Genomic DNA, 22,449 nt, shown 5'->3' with positions numbered 1-22,449 from the left:
CCCTTTGGTCCCAGCCTCCAGTACATACAATCAACAAACTTGGTCTCATGGAGAGGGGGTCTGGTGAAAACCAAGGACTCCCGATAGATAACTGTCACTCCCCCTCCCCGCCTACCAATCCTCGGCTGCTGTGCGTATCAGAAACCAGCTGGGCACATGGCCTCAAGTATGGGAGCTGAGGCCTCATCCAGCCAGGTCTCCGTAATACACACCAGGTCTGCGTTCTCATCCAGGATAAGATCATGGATGAGCGATGTTTTCTGAACTACAGACCTGGCGTTACACAACAGCAGTCGAAGGTTGGATGGAGTCTTAGATCCCCCAGTTATCTTCTGGTTGTGGACAGGCCCGGAACAGGGGATGGGTATAATGCATCTATCCCTTGTTCCCCTAAACTGGCGTGGCCTGCCACCCACACTCCTCCAGGATCTGCCGCCTAGCCTTATAATATCATGGCTCCCCACCCCTCCCACAGCACTCCCCTCCGATCTACACATGTCCCCCTCCCTATCTGCCGATCAGGCAGGCCCCCCACCCCCAATAAAATATAAAAATTGCCCGTGTCTCTCTTGGTCCGAAGTGGAGTTGGATTGGCTCGCCTGCAGTCGATGGACCTCTTCTTCTGGGTTCCCGTCGTGGCCAAAACACCTCGTTATCTTCCCCCCTTCTCGAGTCCTGCCTCTCCGTTGTGGCCAATGGAAAGCGCATCAGACCAGATTGTTGGTGCCACGGCCTCTCCCCTCTCTCCACTACGGCCAAAATGCCAAGGCACAGCGGGCAACGCACCCGCCGCCAGCCGCTCCCTCGCCCAAACAAAAGGGGCCCCAAAACCGCCAAAGGAATGCCACCCTCGGAGGCACCAAGCGGCGGCGGTGGCGGAGAGGCACAAGCCGTGGTGGAAAGCGCAGGCCGCAACGGCGGCAATGGAAAGGCACCAGCTGCAGCGGGGGGCGCAGGCCGCAGCGGTGAGGCAGCAGAAATGAACATGGACTGCGGCGGAGAACACAGGCCACAGCGGCGGCAGAAGGCACGAGCCACGACAAGGAGCACAGGGCACAGCAGCAGCGGCAAGACGACACAAGCCGCGGCACCGAGGGGCACAGCTGCAATGGCGGCGATGGAAGAGGCACAGACCGTGGCGGGAAGCGCACGCCGCAGGCGGCAGCGGCAGCGGAGAAGGCACAAGCCACCCGAGGAGCACAGGTCACAGCAGCAGCGGGGCGGCAACCCTGAGGCGCAGTCAGAGTTGCACCACCGCACACATCCGCCTTCATTGCTGTTGGAAGTAGGGCAAGAGCAACTCCTGTTTTGTTCTTCTGTTTATGTTCCAGAAGGGAGATAGAGTCAGGGTCCTCCAGATGGATAGGCCTGACTACCTTTACCTGTGATGCTCCGACTGACTTCCTTCTGTTGTTAGACTGATGCTCTTAAGGGAAGCTTACCTGCCCCTCCTCCTTCCTCCCTTTCCTCTCTTCTTTTCAGACTGTCCGAGAGAGAGGAGACACCTTTGTCTCTGCTCTCTCTCCTAGCCATGAGGGCGACTCCCAAACCTGGGCCTTGCACCTCCAACTTAGTTAGTTAGTTAGAACTAGGTATGCCTTTCTATCTTCTATGTATTTCTACAAATAAAGCAGCTTTTCTCATTTTACTAAGTCTTAAGCCTCAGTGATCCTAATGCAGGGTAAAAGCCTGCTTCTTCGATATATACACACACTGGCACATGCAGCTCAGATGGCTGTTACTCTCCATATGCATAACAGACTCAACCCCAGAACTCAGGGTAAATGCAGGGTAAAAGCCTGCCACTTAGGCAAACGCACGCACTGGCCCACACACATCTCAGACCGTTGACAATCTCTGCTAATATCTATACAAATTTACGTAACAATTGCCTTCCGGCATTGCCAGCCCCTTCCTGTTTCCACATTAAGCGCTGGCAGTGATTCAAAGGAGAACCCCCACCAAGTTGGTCATGAGATGGCAAACAAGGAGTGGCGGGTGCCTGCTTCCGTCCTGGAAAAACACCACAAAGGCAAGATGGCCAGAGGGGCGGGTGTGAGCTGCTGCTTCCAGACACATGGGCCTCTCTGCCAGCTTCCCTGGACATGCCAGGAAGAGGCTGGAGGGAAACCAGCATTGAAAGCTCCAACGGATAGCTGGATTTGCTTCAAAAGAAGGCCGTGGACGGCCCTCTTCCCCTCGGCCCTCTTCCAGTCATGCATCTGCCAACTCTGCAGCACACATTTCTGCAGAGTCAGGCGCCCGTGGCTGCGGTTATCTAGGAGGGCGCAATCGAGGCCGCAGGGTTATCGTGGTATCTTATCCGTGGGCAATTGAGCGCGTGTGGCGCTGGCTTGTTATCACATGTGACCGCAGATATCCTCAGAAATAAGGGGCATGGCAAGGAAAGGGTCGTGGAAGGGGGCAGCGCCCGAGCAGCCCGGCCTGTTGGAAGACACGCACTCCTCGGGTTCTCTCGCACGGTGGTGTGACGCAATGACGCACGCTAGCGAGCTCAGAAATTGCTTCACGCAACCTTTTGTTCGCGGGCAGAGAGACAAGATAAAACGCTGGATGCCTCTCGCTTCCAAGGGAGGTTTGTTTGCGTGCTCATCCCAAATGTATGTGTGCACATACACAGATAAGATTAATAAAGGCACATTCCTGGAAAGATGTTTTGGGATAACCTTTTGACACTTTTATAGCCTTGTAGATTTAAAGATATACAATGTTTATAACTGATTTTTTTTACATGGAAGATGCAACACTTGAGAATGTAAAGTCCTCTTTTAAATGAACTGTGTGCTCTTGATAACTTTTTTTACATCTTCTTATATCCTTTACTTATCTTCTTTTTCTCTTTCTTCTCACATATATACACATACTTTTTGTACTATAAAATTGTTATACAGTATTTTCAAAAATAAATTCATATTCTTGGGTACCACTGCAAATCCCCCCCACACACACCTTCCCCAAAGAGTTTTAGAATTTGACTGGTAAATTTGAGGTCGTGTGGGGAAGGCCGTTCCCCAACCTGGTACCCTCCAGGAGTTTTAGACTACAGAACAGCTGTGTTGGCAGGAGACAGGCTGACAGCAGCTGCAGTCTGAAGCTGCTCTAGGAGGGCAGATTGGGGGAAAGGCTGGTTTAGGTGGCTCAGGGTGCGAGGAACGCGCATTTCTTAAAAATCCCACGTTCAGACGTTTCTTCTCATTGGCAAAGGCTCAGCTGCTGTGACGAACTCAGGTCGGGGGAACCCTCCAGATGGTGCTGAACTACAACTCCCATCAGCCCCAGCAACCCCGGCCACAGGCCCGGGGACGTTGCAGCTCAGCAACATCTGGAGGGCCGGCGATAGAATGTTGACAAACGGCGCAACTTCGGCGAGCGAAGCGAAAGGCCCGTTTGGAAGAGGCAAACCTCGTGCGGGTCCTGGAGCCCCGGTACCCTGTGCTGGCGCAGCAGAGCCAGCCTGGGAGGGAACCCCCTCCTCCTCAGTTGAAAAATCAAATCTCTCCCTGATGGCCCCGCCAGATAACTGTTAGGAAGCGCCCTGGGTCTCCAGCTCACGGGGCGCAGCGAGGGAGCAGAAAGGCGCAGCCCTGCCCGACAACCCCACGCGTGTCTGCCTTTGACCTTGCAATAAAGCCCGTTGTTGTGCACACACATACACACACGGGACAGTTTCCTCCTCCCGGTCGTCTTGGAGGCCCGGAGGGGGCCCCGGCCTTTTCCTCTTCGACCCAGGTAGGCAAAAGTGGGGCTGCGAGCAGGGCTAGGATGGGTCGGGGCACCCCTTGACCACCGCCGCCCTCCCCCCGCTGCAGAAAAAAACCCCGCAACGTCTGAGCGAGGCTCCCCCCGGGGCCTTTGAGCGCCTGGTTGGGAAAGGAGGGCGGGGGGGAGGCGGCAGGTGGCGAGGCGGGGGCGTCGTGGAGATGAGGCGTGGTGCGGAGGGCCGACGCGTGTCACGCCTTCCTGCCGCCCGGGCTCTTTTAGGGGTGGAGCGCCCGCCCGTCGGTCGGCCGCCTGCAGAAGCCTCCTGTGGGAGCCGCAGGCCGGCGCCTCCTCCCCGGCTCGCCGAGGCTGCTCCTGCCGGCCGGCCCGGCAGGATCTGAGCTCACGCTCGCTGCTGCTGAAGTCACATCCCGGAGGCGGGCGAGCGAGCGGGGCCGGTCACATGAAGAGCCAATGAGCCGGGCCGCCTGCAGCCCCGTGAGTGACGCCGCTGCGGACTGTGCTCGGGGCCCCAGGACGCCTGGGTCCCTCCGGGGCGGGAGGCTTGGCTTGCGCGCCGGAAGGTTGGAAGCCCGCGGTGGGGGGACGCCGGGACACCTGGGTTCTCTCGGCGGAAGAGCCTCCAGGTGGGGGGGCGCAGGAGGAGCAGGACTCGGGGGGGGACTCCTGGGGCCTTTGGGTGGAGGAAGCGATTTCTGCTCACTGGGCATTGTGAGGCTCCCCCCCCCCAACAGCAATATCACCCCTGCCGCACCCCACCCCGGCTCGCCCCTTTGCTGAACTGGAAGCACCCGCTCTCATGACGCCCTCCTCCTCCCCGCCCCGGTGCTTGCTCAGCCAGTGGCCCGGGGGGGGCTTTAACGCCAGTCAATGGGGGGGGATAGTTGAGGGAGATACAACTCTCCTCACCCTTCCATGGTGCTTTCCTGATCTAGAGTCAGGGATGCTTCTTGGCAGTTAATATTTCAGGAGGGGGATGCACATCTTTTTTTGGGGGGTGGACAAATAATTCCCCTTTGTCACTATCCCCCCCCCACAAATTATTAAATATTAGGAGTTGGTTGATCCTCGAAGATGCCTTTCTTCCTGTTAAACAGAGGATCTGTAGAAAATTGTGACTTATGGGAGGAGGCCCCGTGCCCTCCCCTGGATGCCTCTTTCCTAGGTAGTCAAACTTCTCTCACACCCACCTCTCCATTTCAACCCACCAGGCTTAATTCATGCTGTCTCAGTTGTGGGTTGCAAAACAATAAAGACGCAGGTGCCTCTGAGCATATGCCAAGTGCCCTCCCGACTGCTGAATGGCCACTGGTGACTCGCTTATGTGGGATTCAGGAGGAGGGCAAACTTCCATGTCAGTGGGGATTGGCTCCCAGGCAGCCACGGAGCCCAGGCACACCCCTTGTGAGGAATGACCTTCTGACTGGACGCCTCTCTCCCTTGCTTAGGAGCCCAGTAATCCTGGCTCCATGCCCCCCTGCCCCCTTCCTCTTCTAGCATCTGTCCCACCTTATTTTGGGGGAAGGGCCATAGTGCAGCGGAAGAGCCCTTGCCTTGCATGTAAAAGATCCCAGCTTCCCCACTGACATCTCCAAGAAGGAACGGGGAAGTCCCTGGCCTGAAACCCAGAGAGCTGCTGCCAGTCAGTGCAGGCAGTATTGAGCTGGGTGGACCAGTGGTCTGACTCGGTACAAGGCAGCTGCCGGTGCTGGCTACTTTCTTTGAGAACCTCGGGGTCCTGCCTTGAAGCTTGCTGGGTCCGCAGAGGAGGAGGCCCTTTTCTAAAACATGGCCTTCCTTGCTTGCCCGTCTCCATCCCACGCCCGTGGTGTGCAAAGCTGTGTCCGCAGGCACCTGTAAGGATGGGTCCTTTCCTGACCTTGGCATGGGATTCTCCCCCAGGAAGAAAGAGGGTCTTCTCTTGCTCTCCACAGCCACAGGGATGAGGGGGGCAGAGTCTGACGCATAATGGTATGTGCTGGGTCAGCTGGAGCCACACCCCAGATTTGCCCCCACTGCTGAGCTCAATAACAGCTTAGGTGGCATAGGTGAAGTGTGGGGCAGGGGGTCCGGTCTCCAACTGGCTCAAGTGGAATGATCAAGGGGATGGAGCAAGTCCCCTGCGAGGAAGGGTTGCAGCATTGGGGGCTTTTTAGTTTAGAGAAAAGGTGGGGAGTAAGAGGTGTCCAGATAGAAATGTATAAAATCATGCATGGTACATGGAGAAAAGTGTTTCTTCCTCTCTCATAACACAAGAACTCCTGGACATCCAATGAAGCTGAATGTTGGAAATTTCAGGACAGACGAAAGGAAGTTCTTCCCACAGACAGCGCATAGTTAAACTGTGGAATTCGCTCCCACAGGAGGCAGTGATGGCCCCCAACTTGAACAGCTTTCAAAGAAGATTATTTATTTATTAATTAAATTTGTATCCTGTCCTTCCTCCTGGAAGGAGCCCATTGGAAGATAAGGCAATAAAAGGCTACTAGCCATGATGGCTGTGCTCTGCCTCCACAGTCAGACAAGGCAGCATGCTCGTGAATAGCAGTTGCTGAAAATGGCAGGAGGGGAAGAATTGCTCTTGCACTCCAGTCTTGCTTGCGGGCTTCTTCCCTTTGGGGCAACTGGTTGGCCACTGTGAGAACAGGATACGCTGGACCAAGTGGGCCCCTGTTGGCCTGATCCGGCAGGCCCTGATTATTTTTTTATGTTTAACTGGGGCTGACAGTTCCATCTCTCACAGCTAACATGTTTTCTCTCTCTCTCTCCTCCTTCCCCATCCTTCTTGTTTCCCCCCTAGATAAACTGGGGACCACAACGCTTCCTGCAGGCCATGTCTACCGAGAGCTCCCCTCTGCTCAGTTACCGGCTCTTCCGGGTGTCAGGGGAAGGAGAGATGCCAGGGAGCACCCAGGAAGAGGCACCCCTGGTGGTGGGGGTGGTGGGGTCGGCCTCAGGGGGCCCTCACCCCGATCCTGCCCGGCAGCTCTCCACTTTCTTTGGAGTCATTGTGCCCACAGTTCTCTCCATGTTCAGCATTGTGGTCTTCATGCGTGTTGGTGAGTGGGCTCTGGAGTCAGGATGTGCCAAGGAGGTCGTCATGCCTGAACGTGAAGGCATTCCTCGTTTGGCAATTCCCTGCCCTGGCCCGGCCCAGGGATATGCATGCAACAGGCACATGAGAGGCAGAAGCTCACCAGTTCCAGTGTCAGTGGGGCACTGAATCTACTCCGGCTTTTAGTCCGGACTTTCAAGGAGCTGTCCAAGGTGTGAAAATTTGGACTGAAACCCGGAGCGGATTCTGCTGCCCCACTGACATTGGCGCCTCCAGGCTGCATGTGGATGGGTTCAGACAAACAGCAGCAGCTGAGATGGGGAATCGGCTGAGTGGAGACTATTTGCACAAGCGCAGCAGGATCCCAACAGCCGAGCATGTCGCTAATAATCTTGCATTGCTTCAGACTGTAGGACGATGCAGAAACATAAAGGTGGCTGTGTTGGCCCATAAGCAAAACCCGCATGGAGGCAATTCCTTTTTTAGGCCGGCCAACCAGAATGCCACAGAGCAGTGTGCAAGCTTTTGAGTTTTCCAGCACTCCTCATTGAGGTAGATAGAAAAAGGAGAGGGGAAGGCTATTGGTCGGACCTCTGTGTCTGCACATGGGGGAGCAAGGGGGTAAAGACCAAGGCCTGCTGCAGCTGACACTGTTTGATGGTGAGGTGTCAGAGGGCATGGCTGTCAATCACAGCCGTGGCTGTTTGTCTGAATTCACCTTAAGATCTCCTTTAAGTAAAATTCTAAGACCTGAACAATACATGACGGTGGCATTTCCAAGTCTTTAAACTTTGCATATAAAGTGGGGGCTGTGTGGGGGGGGGGATTAAGAAGAAAAATAGTATGTGAGTGAAGGATATGGAATCTCCTCCCTCTACTTCCCTTTTCACTCCTGAGCCAGGAACTTTAAACGTTAATTGTCTTTCTCTGCAAAGTTCAATGTGTGCCTCTTCTGCTTAGGAAATAAGGTCTGCTTGCAAGACTTAGACTGGAACTATCGAGCAGCTTGGGTTTAGCAAAGTACACTTTGATGTATGAAGAAGTTATGGCCCTCGCAGGGAAGTTAGCTTTGCTCTGGCATATTGGTTTTTTTTTTTGCAAAGCTGCTTAGCTGTTGACCTTCAAAAGCCAAGAAATTATGTTCCTGTGGGGAATTTGGTTTGCTCCAGCAGCTTAGGTTTTGCAAAGGTTAGCTCATAAAGGTGCTTAACTGTCTTGCAAAGTTGGGAATTCAGGTTTCAAAGCAGGAGGGAGCAATCCAAAGCTCTTCCTCCTTCCTTGCACCTCTCCCTACAAAACAAATCCAGCTTGCAGCCCTGACCCGTCCCTTGATTTCCATCTCCACACAGGGTTTGTCATAGGTCATGCAGGCTTCCTGCAGTCTCTCCTTATGCTGGTTGTTGCCTATCTCATCATCTCGCTGACCGTCCTGTCCGTCTGCGCCATCTCCACCAATGGGGCGGTCCAGGCAGGCGGAGCTTACTGTATCCTTTTTGGGGGGCCATTTGCTGAATTTTGGAGGTCTTGAATGGGAGAAGAGAGCCAAAGAGAATGGAAGCAAAACTGATAAATGGGGTTTGGGGCTTAGGGTAAGGGGGGGAGGGGTTGAGAATTGGGCCACTGGGACAAAGAATATGGCTAAGTAGGCTGGACTTAAGAATGGGGGGTAGGGTTCAGGGGTTCAAGACTCTGGGTCCATCTGACTCAAGGGAAACTGGATCCAGTGAAACCAGCAAGGAGCCTTGTGATGGAATGTGAAAGCCTAACAGAATTTTTTTATGGCAGAAAAAGCTCTCGCAGACTAGAGGACACTAAATTGGATGCAGCAAGCATCTGAGTGTCCCTGAGATTGTGCAAAGTGCCTTTCCCTCCTCACTGAGCAGTCGCAGTGCATCTGGGGTCAGGGGCTGGAGGATGTGAGTCGCAGGCCAAAGTTGATGCTGCTCGTGGTTGGAACTGCGATCTGGGGTGGGGGTGGGCAGGGGGCTCAGGCTGAACCCCCCTGTAATTCTTCAGTCGATCAGTGGCCATTCAGGTGCCCTGCAGGGAGGCTGTGACACGATGGACATAGCCCTCCGCAGTGGATGTTCCATGCCTGATAATTTGAGTTAGACTTCCACTGGATGTGGAGGTTCCATTTGTGGCTATTCTCATCCTCCGTGAGTTTGCAGGGAGGGTTTTCAGCTTTCCTCTTTTCCCTTCCAAACCTTGCCTTAACTGACACCTCCCTGCCCCTTCAGTCATGATCAGCCGAACTCTGGGGCCCGAATTTGGTGGGAGCATCGGGCTCATGTTCTATTTGGCCAACGTCTGCGCTTGTGGCGTCTACATTCTTGGGCTGGTAGAAGCCATTTTGGATGTCTTTGGAGCAGGTGGGTTTTGGGGGCCAAAGGAGGGGAAGCAGCCGGGGAGTGAACTAGAGAGTGGCAAGGACTCCCTGTGTCACCTGGGAGGGAATTAGGGGGGCTTGTTTGTTAATTTATTTAAAAATATTTCTTAGCAGCCCTCTGTCAAAAGGTTCCAGGGAGGTGCACGAAAGTGCAAATAAAATTCACACAGCATAGAAGTATGATTTAAAGCTGACAAATGCACATAGCAAAGTACGGCAACATTTTAAAAAACCCAGGAGTTAAATGCATAATTAAATACAACAACAACAATAAAACCTATTATCTAAAGTGCACACTGGGCAAATTGGAAGGTCTTCCCTTGGCATTTAAAAAGCTAGGGGGCCACAACAGAAAAGGCCCTCTCCTTTGCAGATGCCTCTCCTCGCACACCTCTCCTAAAGAGGGTTCTTTGGGGAAAGGTCTGGAGCTCAGTGGCACATGATATTTCTGTCATCATTGCCTGCAGCAGGTCCCAAGTTCAATCCCAACAGCATCTTCAGGTGGGGCTGGGAACGGCTCCTGGTCCAAAACCCTGGAGAGCTGATGGCAGTCAGTGTCGACACTTGGACACTGTCCGTTTGGATAAAATCATATGGCAGGATGGCGGCAGGTGAGCTCCTTCCGGCATTTGGGTCCCCAGCATTTGGATTAAGAGTGTGTGTTCCCGGGAGGGGGACCCTGGTGTGTCGGGTCTGGCCGAGGAGGGGAGAGGGCTTAGCTTTGAAGATCCGGCTTCCTAACCTCCTCCTTCCCCCCCCCTTCCACCTCTAGATGGGTCGGATCCTCCTGGGGCAAAGGCCCTCCCGCAGGGCTACCTGTACAGCTTCCTCTATGGCTCCCTCATCCTTTTCCTCTGCCTCCTGGTGTGCCTTGTGGGTGCCCAGATCTACTCCAGAGCAGCCTTCTTCATCTTCCTGGTGGTCAACCTTGTCCTCGTCACCATCTTCGCCAGCTTCTTCGCTGTCTCGCCCCGGGAGATCATGGTCTCCCGGGACAGCAATCAAAGCTTCAACTCTTTCTTCACCGGGTTCAACGTCTCCACCCTCAGGGACAACATGTATGGTAAAGAGGGGGCCAGAATGCAGTAGCAGTAGTGGCGGTGGTGATGGTGGCAGTAGTAACTAATAACATTTCTCAAGCTGCCCTTTGCAGTGAGGTCGCAGGGCAGATTACAGCAATTTAACCATACAATATTAAAAATAGTTTAAAAGCAATTACAGTTACAAGAATGGGGTGAGTCCTAAAAATATGTATATCAGTATTCCTGTTCAAAACGGGATTATTATTTAATAGAATTGTTGAGGGGGAATGTCCTGAGATGGTGCTTGTGGCATGAAATAGTGTCCTAGCTTCTCCTTTGAAAACAACACTTCCTTACAGTTGCAGTTGTTTGAACAGGCACACAACACCTTTCTTCTCCCACCCCCTCAACAAATTTATTTATTTATTACATTCATATACCGCCCCATAGCCAAAGCTCTCTGTATTTATGTATTTATTTTAAAGGTTTATATATTGCCTTTCATCAAAAGCCCCCAAACAACATACAATGAAATGATAAAAAATTCAAGGAAATATTTACATTTTTAATTGTACAATTATAAACACAGCTGCCCTCCTGTGCATTAAAAATTCAGCCCTGGAGTTTTGGTGGGAGCAGGGGCGTCACTACCGGGGTGCGGAGGGTGCGGACCGCACCCGGATGACACTCTGAGGGGGGTGACACCCAGAGCCACCCCGCCCCGCGCCATTGGCCTGCAAAGGAGCCGAGAAGCGCTCCGGGTCGGCAAAGCCAACTCCTCCTCAGAGGCGGGTGGGTGAGACCGACAGCAGGCGCCTGCTTGCTGGCGGTGAAGCCTGGACGGGCCTTCCACCACCAGCCAGGAGCGTGTGGTGAGTGTGTGTGTGCGCATCCCCGTCCATGCACCTGGGAGGGCGCGTGCCGGAGGTCCGCACCCACCCCACCCCGCACTCCCACTAGTGACGCCGCTGGGTGGGAGTGCACTGAAGTTGACTGAACCACCCGGGAGTACACTGAAATGCATTGTGCAGTTTTGTTTGGGTTTTAAACTCTCACGTTGGCAGTGCCGTCACTTGGCTCTGCTGTTAGGAGTGCTTTGGATGAAAGGGTTGGCAATCCTGACTTTTGCCACGAGAGGATGAAGTGGTAGGAAAATGAAGGTAGAGGGGGTGACACTAGGCAGCCATCCACGTAGTCTCTCTTTGGATAATGCAGCTCTGCTTCGGTTGTACACATGTTCTGAATGTCCCCCCCCCACTTCTGTGGGGTGGAAGTGTGGGGTGTAATTGTCAACAATCCTGAGAGGGTGTGAGCTGAAAAGAGCAGCGAAGGGGCAGGTGGCAATGGCAGGATTGGGAAACTACAGTATAGAGGAGGCATTGCCAACCTGGTGCCCTTCAGATGTCTTGGGCTACATAACGTAGCTGGCTGGGGCTGATCAGAGTTGTAGTCCAAATTAGTGTTTCCCAACCTCCCATTGACCCAGTGGTCAGGAATGATGGGAATTGTAGTCAAGCAACATCTGAGGACCCAAAGTCTGGGCCAAAACATCTGGGGTAGGAACCAGGCTGGCAAAGGCAATTATACAGCTGGTGGTGAAGAGGTCTTGTGTAGCCTTGGGAGTCAGTAGCACCCTCGTCCGCTTGGCCCAGATGTCACTGCAGCGCATTCCCTCACTCCCTCTCTGTCTCTCCCTGCTCTTGATCGCCTTCACAGCCATGTACTCTCGCGATTACACCACCAACAACATGATGTCCTTTGCTACTGTCTTTGCGGTCATGTTCAACGGCTGTACAGGCATCATGGCAGGATCCAACATGTCAGGTGAGGTTTTGGGAGCGTGGGTTTGTCAGCCACAGCAAGAGGGTGTGGGGTGCTCCTTTTGGGGGGGGAGGTACTGTGTGTTTGGGACACTGTGCCTCTTCTGTGGGGAGAGTCTAAAGCAACAGCTGTTTCCTCCTCTCTTTTTAAAAGGGGAGCTCAAAAACGCCAGCAGCTCCATCCCAAAGGGGACCATCATTGCCGTGGTCTACACTTTCGTGATCTATTTCCTCCTCTTCTTTATGACCAGCTTTACCTGTGAGAGGTGAGTGGCAGGGTTTTACTTTTGGTTTTTAATTCAGGCCAGAGTGCAGGGCCACACCGGAGGCTCTGCCACACAAAAGCTCTCTAGAACATACATGTGAGAATGCTCGTTTTACACTATATGGTTGCAAGCAATTCTGGCAAGGTAAACCGTGTCCCGCTTGGAGGCCCTGCCGGTGGGGATCTGATGTGAAGAGCAAGATTTAGTTAGCGAGTACATTCTTATCCCGCCTTTCCTCCAAGGAGTTCAAGTACAGTTATTTGTTTGTTTATTAAATTTATATCTGCCCTTCCTCCCAAAGGAGTCTAGGGCACCATTATTGATGTGTTTGTGACCCTGGGATCCTTTAGAGCAGGATATAATAATAATAATAATAATAATAATAATAATAATAATAATAATAATAATAATAATAATAATGTGTAAAGCTACCAGTGGTTACTGAAGCTGATGGTTATGTTCTACGAAGATAAGAGCCTGCTGGTTGAGGCCACAAGGGGGCCATCTAGTCCAGCCTCTTCTTCTCACAGTGGCCAACCAGATGCCCCCAAGCCCAAAAGCAGGACCTGAGTGCAAGAGCGCTCTCCCCTCCTGCTGTTTTTAGCAACTGGTATTCAGAAGCACGCTGCCTTCAGCTGTGGAGGCAGAGCATAGCCATCATGGCTAGTAGCCATTGGCAACCTTCTCCATCTCCATGAATTTGTCTAATCCTCTTTTAAAGCCATAGAATCCTAGAATCGTAGAGTTGGGAGGGGCCTATGAGGCCATCCTGTCCAACCCACTGCTCATTGCAGAAATTCAAATTAAAGCATACTTGACAGGTGGCTGTCCAGCTGCCTCTTGAAGGACTCCAGTTGGTGACCATCACTGCCTCCTGTGCATAAACTAATTCCATAGGTTAGCTATGTGCTACCTCCACTGTTAGAGACAGTATGCTTCTGAGCACCAGTTGCTGGTAACTGCTGTCGCTCTTGAGTCCCACTGAGGCATTTGGATGGCCGCTGGCCCGATCCAGTTGCTTCAGCGCTGTCCTTTCATTCTTATGCATTTGCCCACCCTGCAGGGCGCTGCTGAAAGGCGACTACGGCTTCTTCCGCGCTATCAACGTCTGGCCTCCCTTCGTGCTGGTTGGCATCTACTCTGCGTCGCTCTCGGCATCAATGAGCAACCTCATTGGCGCTTCGCGGATCCTCCACGCCCTGGCAAAGGACGACTTGTTTGGTGAGGCCCAGTCACTCCTCCCCGAGTGGGAAGACCGCCGCCGCTGCCACCACCTGGTTGTTGCTGGACTACAGCTTTCATCATCACCCCTAACCACTGCTCATGCTGGTTGCTGCAGCTGTTGGGAGTTGGAGGCCAGGAAGAGCTGGGAGGGGGGGTGATGTTCCTCACCTCGCCTTTCCAAGTCCCTATCCACAAATCCCACCCGTGGACAGCTCTGGTTTCTTTTCCCGGCAGGAATTGTCCTGGCTCCGGCGAAAATCGTCTCCAAAGGGGGCAACCCGTGGGTGGCTGTGCTGTACACCTGGGCCCTCGTGCAGGTATCTTCACCTCTTCTTCTCCCCCCTCTGCCCTCCCTGCACCTTTCAGCAAAGTCCCAGAGCTGCCCCATAAAAATTAAAAGGAGGGCATGGAACCCATACCTGGATGTTGAGGGCAGGAATGGCCCTAGTTGCATTTGTTCAGAGATTTGACAGAGCAAGGTGGCTGAGACACTTGGAAGGTTTCAAATATATAAACCAGCCCCCCTCCAACCCGGGGCCCTCCAGATGTTTTGGACTACAACTCCCAGCAGGGGGCTGCTGGGGGTTGTAGTCCAAAACTTCTGGAGGGCCCGGGTTGGAGGGGGGCTGGTTTATAACTATTTTTATCCTGCCCTTTGGTTCCGTGCCCCAAAATGTGGGTGACTCTCTACCCCCAACGGGAGCCTTGATTCCTCTGCTCTCCTGACCCCCTTCTCCCCACCGTTCCTCCCCAGCTGGTCCTGTTTGTCGGAAAGCTCAACACCATTGCCGGCATCGTTACCGTCTTCTACCTCGTGGCTTACGCTGCGGTGGACCTGGCGTGCTTGGCTCTGGAGTGGGCCTCTGCTCCGAATTTCCGGTGGGTAATGCCCCCATGAGAGTGTTGGAACACAGGGCAGGGTGGGGTGGGAGAGCCGGGCTGCTTTTGAAAGGGAGGTCAAGAGGGGAGATGAGGCGCCAGGTGAACTAGCTTGGCACTCGTTGGGAAGGTTACACGGTTTTGAAGCTGCACTGGAGACCTGGGCTAGGAAGCCTGTTTCAGCCTGAGGGCCACAGAATGTTCTGGGGGGCCACTAGCCAGCGGTGGGCGGGGCCAGAGGCAAAAGTGGGTGGAGCAATGAATGTGAATTTTAGCCTTTCTGCAGTAGGCTCGTTTCTACACACACTCGCTCACCCCTCTCTGTCCTCCATCCAGACAGGCAAGAGGCAAGATTAGGGTTCTAGGACACATCCTAGCAAGGCTCAAACACTCAAGGAGGGTGCACAGCAAGGCTGGAAAGAGGGTGTGGCTGAGGAAGGGGTGTGGCCTGGAGAGAGGGCCATATTAAAATGAAAGGTTGTCACACAGAGGAGGGCCGGGATCTCTTCTCAGTCGTCCCAGAGTGCAGGACACGGAATAATGGGCTCAAGTTGCAGGAAGCCAGATTTCGACTGGACATCAGGAAAAACTTCCTAACTGTTAGAGCCAGACGACAATGGAAGCAATTACCTAGAAAGGTAGTGGGCTCTCCAACATTGGAGGCATTCAAGGGGCAGCTGGACAGCCATCTTTCGGGAATACTTTGATTTGGATACCTGCATTGAGCAGGGGGTTGGACTTGATGGCCTTATAGGCCCCATCCAACTCTACTATTCATAAGAACATAAGAAGAGCCTGCTGGATCAAGCCAGCGGCCCATCTAGTCCAGCATCCTGTTCTCACAGTGGCCAACCAGGTGCCTGGGGGAAGCCCGCAAGCAGGACCCGAGTGCAAGAACACTCTCCCCTCCTGAGGCTTCCGGCAACTGGTTTTCAGAAGCATGTCGCCTCTGACTAGGCTGGCAGAGCAGTCATCATGGCTAGTAGCCATTGATAGCCCTGTCCTCCATGAATTTGTCTAATCTTCTTTTAAAGCCATCCAAGCTGGCGGCCATTACTGCATCTTGTGGGAGCAAATTCCATAGTTTAACTGTGCGCTGAGTAAAGAAGTACTTCCTTTTGTCTGTCCTGAATCTTCCAATATTCAGCTTCTTTGAATGTCCACGAGTTCTAGTATTATGAGGGAGAAAAACTTTTCTCTATCCACTTTCTCAGTGCCATGCATAATTTTATACACTTCTGTCATGTCTCCTCTGATTCTCCTCTCTGTTCTATGATTCTATGATCTGGGAGATTGCGTTTGGCCCCTGGGCCTGAGGGCTGCCCTCCATGGTGTAAAATGGTGCACTGTGAAATGGTCTACACCCTCTTGTCTCTCCCACCTCCCCACCAGCCCCACCTTCCAGGTCTTTTCGTGGCATACCTGCTTCTTAGGGATCATCTCCTGCCTGGTGATGATGTTCCTCATCAGTCCCGCCGGCGCCTCCGGCAGCCTTGGGCTCATGCTGTTGCTCCTGGGGTTCATCCACCTGCGCTCCGCAGCGTCCTCTTGGGGCTACATCAGCCAGGCTCTCATCTTTCACCAGGTACGCCTGCGCTTGTGGGGGGCAAAGACCTTCATAAAGAGGGCTCCTTGAGGAATATACTAAGTTGTTGTGGCGCATGTCATGTCTAGGTTGGACAGAGCGAAGGGAGGGCCCTGGCCCTTCTAGCCCAGAAGGGTGCACTCCGCTCTAACAGGCATCATCTCTCCAGCAACTTGGGCAGAGGAAGGTTTTCCCCATCGCCTTTTCCTGAGTCTGTTTGTTTTTAACTCTGAGGTGCCAGTGGGGATTGAACATGAGGCCTCTGCACGCAGAGTAGGTGCTCTGCCTTTAAGATAAGGGAAGGTAAAAAGCACCGTTATTCAGAGTCAGACTGTTGGCCCATCTAGCTAACTATAGTCTGCACTGGTTGGGAGCACTTCTCCAGGGTCTCAGGCTCTGGTCCTTCCCAGACTCGCCTGGAGATGCCGTCGCGGATTGAACTTGGGACCTTCTGCATGCAAAGCAGCTGTTCCACGCACTCAGTGATGGCTTTGTGTTTTAGGGAGGGGGGCATAGCTACCCAGCATGGCTGAGCAGAGGGGCTGCTTGGATCAAGGTGTTGTGTTAAACAAAGCAGCTCTTGGGTCCGCCAGCCGCAGGGCAAATTGGGAGACCGGTGTTCGAATCCCCACCCAGCCATGAAGCTCCCTGGGTGACCTTGGGCCAGTCACTGCCTCTCAGCCTCAGAGGAAGGCAATGGTGAACCCCCTCTGAATACCACGAAAACCCTATTCGTAGGGTTGCCATAAGTCAGGACCGACTTGAAGGCCATCCATTTCCATAGGCAGCAGGAAGACTAGCAAGGAGTCTGCCTGTGCCACCCCCCATCGCCAGCTAGCTTGCTGCCATGGGGCCAGTGTGGAAAGAAAGATTCAGCTGTCCATCCGACTGGGTTTTGTACGTGGAATCCAGGGAGGCAACATTGCCTCCAAGAGCAAAAGGCCTTGGATCAGCCCTGCCTAGTCGGACTGTTAGACGAGGTTGGGCTGGAGCCGGCGAGGGCCCAATCTGCCCCTTGTGCCGCGTTAAACTGTCAAAGAGTCCTGGGAAGTGTAGAGTTTATTAAGGTTGCTGAGAGCTCTTGGGAGACCCTTATTCCTCTCACGGAGCTGCAATTCCTACAGTTCCCTGGGAAGAGGGACTGATGGTTAAACCACTCCTGTTAGCTGGAACTGTTGTTCTGTGAGGAGGAGGAGGAGAGGAGGTCACTGAACAACTCTCGGCACCTTTCACGAACTCTACAGGGGAAGCTGAGATTGTTTAAAGTTGCATGATACTGTTTTAAATACATAGCGCAGACGGGGCTTAAAAGGCAGCTGGGCATCTTAAAGGGATATGGTCTAGAATATTAGGCCACACAAGAGTGGAAAGGGAGGGGTCGAGGCTTTGATCTGGATTCCTGCATTGAGCAGGGGGCTGGACTTGATGGCCTTATGGGTCCCAACTCTACTATTCTATGATTCTGTGAGGCTGCATAATGAGGTTCAGTTTGATTATGCTGCCTCTGGGAGGAGGCACTTCGTGTGTGTGCCCGCCTTGAACCCTACAACCTTTTTTTGGTCTTAAGAGCTTTCTCTCTCCCTCTCTCTTCCTCGAAAAGGTACGGAAGTATTTGCTTCTCCTTGACATCCGGAAGGATCACGTCAAGTTCTGGCGGCCGCAGATCCTCCTTATGGTGGCCAACCCCCGGGGCAGTTCCCAGCTCATGAAGTTCATCAACCATCTCAAGAAAGGGGGTCTGTTTGTGCTGGGCCATGTGGAGATTGGAGACCTTGGTAAGAGGGTGCTTGAGCCAGCAAGGGAAGGAGCAGACAGCTGGTCCCCTCGCCCTCTCTGAACCTGCAAAAAAGAAGGAACGCCCATGCGCTAGTGTAGCTCACGCAATCCAGGCCCCTGTTGCTCTACAGGCAGGGAGGAGACTCTCCGGGGAGAACGCAAAGGCCTCCCAAAGGCACTCTCTAACCTGGCCTGGTGGAAACCTTTTTGCCTAACTCCAGCAGTCGGTTTGACCCCAAGAGTGAGCCAACCCATCCAAGAGACGTTCCCCACACTGGAGCCTGCAGGACCAAGGAGATCTGGCTCCCATCATCCCCTTCTTCTTCTGCCTAGTAGACCCAGAACTTTGCTTCTAAAAAGAAGCCCGGAAGCCTGGGAACCTGGTAATTGGCTAAATACTGACTTTGTCGGTACAGCCATCTGCATGTGCTCAGAGGGGTTCCATGTTCTGTGTGACTTTTGGTATAAGGAAGAAAAAGCTCCAGAATTGCCAGTTCCTGTTTAGCGCTACCTCAATATTGCCCCCTAATAATTCTTGAGCCCTGGGACTGTTCCATATTGTCTTTAACTGGCTAAGTATCCTTTCCTCTTCAAGAGGCAGCTGGACAGCCATCTGTCGGGAATGGTTTGATTTGGATTCCTGCATTGAGCAGGGGGTTGGACTTGATGGCCTTATAGACCCCTTCCAACTTTACTATTCTGTGATTCTATACATTTACCCCACCCCACCCCACAAGTGTGTGTGTGTGTGAGAGAGAGGAGTGTGTTGCTAACTGCCTGGCCACCTTTTTTGATTCCTGCTGCAGACACGATGCCCTCTGACCCTGTCCAAGCCCACTACAACTTCTGGCTGAGCCTGGTTGACAAGCTGAACCTCAAGGCGTTTGTGGACTTGACTCTGTCACCATCAGTCCGTCAAGGCACTCAGCACCTGCTGCGGATCACTGGCTTGGGTGAGAAAGGGAGGGGGCCCGGGGGTGGGGGGGGAGAGAGGGAATCCCTGGACAAGACACTCGCAACAGCATTTCTGTGCCTGCGCAATCCAGGCTTCATGGGAGGGTTGCTGGACCACAGAAAAGGGCCTGCATAGCAAATAGTTTTGCGTGACTCCAGCAAGTGAGCTGAGGCAAGCTTTGCAGGGGAAGCGTGTAACTTCCCTCCATGGGACTGTGGCCACCCACCCACCCATATCAAAGCGAAATCACCCCAAGGGAAACGTCATTGGGCACCAGTCCCAGATGTCATGATGGGTGCCAACTTATCCATTGGCATTTAATTTAATAAATGCACAATTACCAGTGTCAGAGGCAATATATATCAGAATACCAGCTGCTGGATATCAGAAGTAGGGAGACTCCTGGTTTGCTCAGGCCCTGTTCACTGGCTTCCCGTCAGGGCGCCTGGCTGGCCTCTGTGAGAACAAGATATGTTGGACCGGATGGGCCCTCTTGGGCTTGATCCAGCTGCAGAGCTCTGTTCTTCTGTAAAGCATGCAACCTCCTGTCTCTACCGGATGTACCAGAAGGAGAGGAAGGGAGGAAACTTCACAGTGCCCTACAAGGGGCTGGGGGGAGGGGTAGACATTACTAGACTATCCTTTATTCTCTCTCTTTCTGACTCCATCTTTGAGGTGCTTTTCCTCCCACGAGCTGGACTTCAGCATTGCTCATGTGTCGCTTTGTCTATCCAGGAGGGATGAAACCCAACACGCTGGTCCTCGGTTTCTATGACGGCTGCGTCCCTGAGGATTATTTCCTGCAGGACCCGGCCTTTAGCCAAGCCCGGGAGAATGATGAGTTTGGGGTGGACCTGGCAGCTCTTCAAGCCCACTTCCCGCCAGTGAGAGACGTGGAGAGCCAGAAGGCCTTGAGTCCTGCCGAGTATGTGGCCATCATCTCTGACGCGGTGAAGATGCATAAGAACGTGTGCCTGGCCCGTTACTTCCACCTTCTGGAGAAGGACTTGCTGTCGCCTTCGTCTTCCAAGAGACGCTTTGAAGGGCGCTACATTGACGTCTGGCCTCTCAACCTCTTGCGCCCGAACGCGCCGACCTACGTGGACATCTGCAGCCTCTTCCTCCTCCAGATGGCCTGCATCCTCACCATGGTCAGCTCCTGGAAAGCCGCCCGGCTCCGCATCTTCCTCTGTGTGGAGTCGGGGGACGTGGGCTGGGTCAGCAAGGAGGAGAAGTTGAGGGAGCTGCTGACCAAACTGAGGATCAAAGCCACCATCAAGATTGTTACTTGGGACCATGTGGTGGCCCTCCACGGCCGCCAGCACGCAGGCACAGAGTCTCGGGACTCTTCTGAGGCCCATGCGCCTCACTTTCGTCCTTGCAACACCGAGAAATTGTCAGGAGAGACTTTCCTGAATGCTGCCACCTTCCAGGTGACAGACGAGTACTTGGTCTCCGTCAACAACTTGCTCTTGAAACAAGGCGGCCAGACGGCCGTACGGTTCCTCTACCTCCCCCGCCCACCGGCAGACACCTCTCAGTACGAGCGCTACCTGCAACAGCTAGCAATCCTGACCACGGACCTAGGGCCTACTTTACTCATCCATGGGCTGACACCCGTCACCTGTACAGAACTCTGAGGGACCTGGGACAGGTGGATGGGGCGTGGAAATTCTAGATGGCTTTTTTTTTTTTTAAAAAAAGGTGCCTTGACTCTTGAGTGGCGAAGAAGTGAGTGGTGAGAACTGTTGTGCTGGTGGCTTTAGAGAGAGGCCATTGGAAAAGTGTGGGGAGGACGCTGGAAATTCAGAATGAATTTTGTGAGTCAGTGTGAGTGAAGGCTTGGCAAGTTGGAGGGGGAAAGGGGGGGTGCAGAGAAATGCCAGGGGCTGTTTCTTCTATGTTTTTAAGGAGATGGGTGTTTTCCATGGTTTTGGAATGCCTTTCATAGCCACATGTAGTGGATTCCTTGGGCCACCAGGTTTGGTGGGACAGGGCAATTTTCTCACATCAGGATTTGCATGAAACGCACAGGCCAGTTTGTCAGGCATCAGCTCCCTTCTGACCTGGAAGTCCTGGTGCCATGGACTCTTTTTTCCTCCTAGCCTCCTCAGGGAAAAAGAAAGTGGTTCCCTCCCCATCACCGAGGCAGGAGGAGGGACGTTTTGCAAAGGAATGTCCTCTTACTGTCCTTTCAGGTATAAGCTGAGGGCAACCCCCCTGCCGCCTCGTTTGTAAATTGGAAAATATGAAAGGTGGATTGAGCCCCCAGTTCACCCACAATACCTTGATTCTGAAACTCCCAACACAGACGGTACTTTACACCTTTCTAGGCTCCACCTACTTTTGTATGCAGTGATGGGGGTGGGGTGGGTCCATGGAGGGGGTCTCTTAAAGGGCGAAGTAACTCAGCCTGCCAGCAGGCGTCACCTGCCATCATTTTAGAGATGGTGCCGCTCCAGGCTGAAGGTGAAACTTCCCCAGTCAAAGCTTTGAAATGTCCCCAAACACGAGCAGACCTTTAGGAAGCCTCCTTCGTCTCCCCCCACCTCCAATATGGACAATACTGTTTTGCTTGACCATTCCCCCATTCAAAGTCATTCCCCACCTTCCCCAACCAGGTGACCACTGGGTGAGTTGGAGTACAGCTCTCATCAACCCAGCCAGCAGTTTTAGTCCAGAACATCTGGAGGAAACTAGGTTGGGGAAAGGCTATAGAATTCTGTTGAGTGGAGGGAGAGGTGCATTCAGTGCATGCCCCACTGGCTGGGGCGATCTCCCCAGGCTATTAACCCAGCTAACCATAGAGTAAAAGCTATTTTAAAAAGGGGATTGTCCCTAAATCAAGACAGGGTTGTTCCTCAAATACTTAACACCCTTGTTGCCCCGGAGGTGCTTATACTAATTATTTCCTAGTCGACTTAAATGTTTCATTTTCATTTGTTACTGTGCCTCTCTGTAGGTGGATAACCACTGGGAGGGAGGGAGGGCGGAGTGTCTGCAGAGCCCCTTTTGGGGGCTACAGATATACTTTTGGGTACTAACAGGTCTGCGGAGGGGTGGAGAAGGGGGTAATCTCTACTTTTTAGTGACTGCGTGCAATAAAACTGAAAGTGCAAGAAGTGACAGACAGTTGTGTATGGCGGTTTTATGTGTGAGGGACTCCTAACAAAAAACATCAACTGACTTGAGTTTGTCCATTCAGGAAAAGAAATTGGCCTACTGGACGCTTCAGAAGTGCCAGAAATCCGAATGTGGATCCTGAGGAGAGCTTCAGGCCTGGGGGGCCAAATTTGAATTTCCTCTCCCCTAGGCATTTCGGAAGGAACCAGTAGCCCCGGAAAATAGTGACGTTTGCATCCAAGGGAGAGAAATGATAGGAAGGGCAAATGGGGGATTAGGTGGGAAGTGTAGCTCAGCGATAGACCCTCAGTTCAGTCCTTGGCAGCATCTGAGGTAAGGCTGGGATTGCTCCCTGACTGAAATCCTGACAAGCTGATGCCAGTCAGTGTACTGAGCTGAATGGACCAATGGTCTGACTCTGTATAATACAGATTCCTATGGAGCTGAAGTCAGTGGATGTAGTTCTCCTCCCCCCCATTTTTTCTACATAACTCTGTGAGATGGGTGAGGCCAGAAGTGGTGAACCTCAGGTCTGGGGGCCAAATGGGGCCCTCAGGACTCTTTTCAACCCACTCTTCACCAGTCCTTCCTGCCCTCTTTGAGTGTTTTTGCCA

General features: G+C 53.1%; 1 protein-coding gene across 4 annotated transcripts; it reads left to right on the top strand.

Annotated features, from left to right (window-relative positions):
* Nucleotides 1-3,353: 3,353 nt before the first annotated feature.
* Nucleotides 3,354-21,840, top strand: SLC12A9 (solute carrier family 12 member 9). Of its 4 annotated transcripts, none has more exons than XM_061589140.1 (14): nucleotides 3,354-3,750; nucleotides 6,542-6,800; nucleotides 8,146-8,280; nucleotides 9,037-9,168; nucleotides 9,958-10,248; nucleotides 11,924-12,031; nucleotides 12,182-12,293; nucleotides 13,357-13,514; nucleotides 13,752-13,834; nucleotides 14,272-14,396; nucleotides 15,789-15,981; nucleotides 17,582-17,756; nucleotides 18,564-18,710; nucleotides 19,448-21,840. In XM_061589140.1, exons 2-14 carry the CDS (start codon nucleotides 6,575-6,577, stop codon nucleotides 20,350-20,352), a joined length of 2,790 nt encoding a protein of 929 aa, XP_061445124.1. In that variant the 5' UTR covers nucleotides 3,354-3,750; nucleotides 6,542-6,574; the 3' UTR covers nucleotides 20,353-21,840. The 4 variants fall into 4 exon arrangements, with proteins under 4 accessions (XP_061445124.1, XP_061445122.1, XP_061445125.1 ...); XM_061589138.1 differs by lacking the exon at nucleotides 3,354-3,750 and adding an exon at nucleotides 3,982-4,218; XM_061589141.1 differs by lacking the exon at nucleotides 3,354-3,750 and adding an exon at nucleotides 4,242-4,304.
* Nucleotides 21,841-22,449: the final 609 nt, after the last annotated feature.

The sequence above is a fragment of the Rhineura floridana genome, chromosome 11 (genome assembly GCF_030035675.1).
Source record: "Rhineura floridana isolate rRhiFlo1 chromosome 11, rRhiFlo1.hap2, whole genome shotgun sequence".
Taxonomy (NCBI): Eukaryota; Metazoa; Chordata; class Lepidosauria; order Squamata; family Rhineuridae; genus Rhineura; species Rhineura floridana.
Note: the sequence above shows the minus strand (reverse complement) of the source record. Positions and strands in the feature narration are given on the sequence as shown.

Excerpts from the sequence above, each read along its gene's own strand:
- SLC12A9 (XM_061589138.1), top strand. The coding sequence starts at position 4,195 with ATGAGCCGGGCCGCCTGCAGCCCC. Across the intron at positions 15,982-17,581 it reads AGGCTCTCATCTTTCACCAG|GTACGGAAGTATTTGCTTCT; the intron begins GTACGCCTGCGC and ends TTCCTCGAAAAG. Across the intron at positions 17,757-18,563 it reads TGTGGAGATTGGAGACCTTG|ACACGATGCCCTCTGACCCT; the intron begins GTAAGAGGGTGC and ends TTCCTGCTGCAG.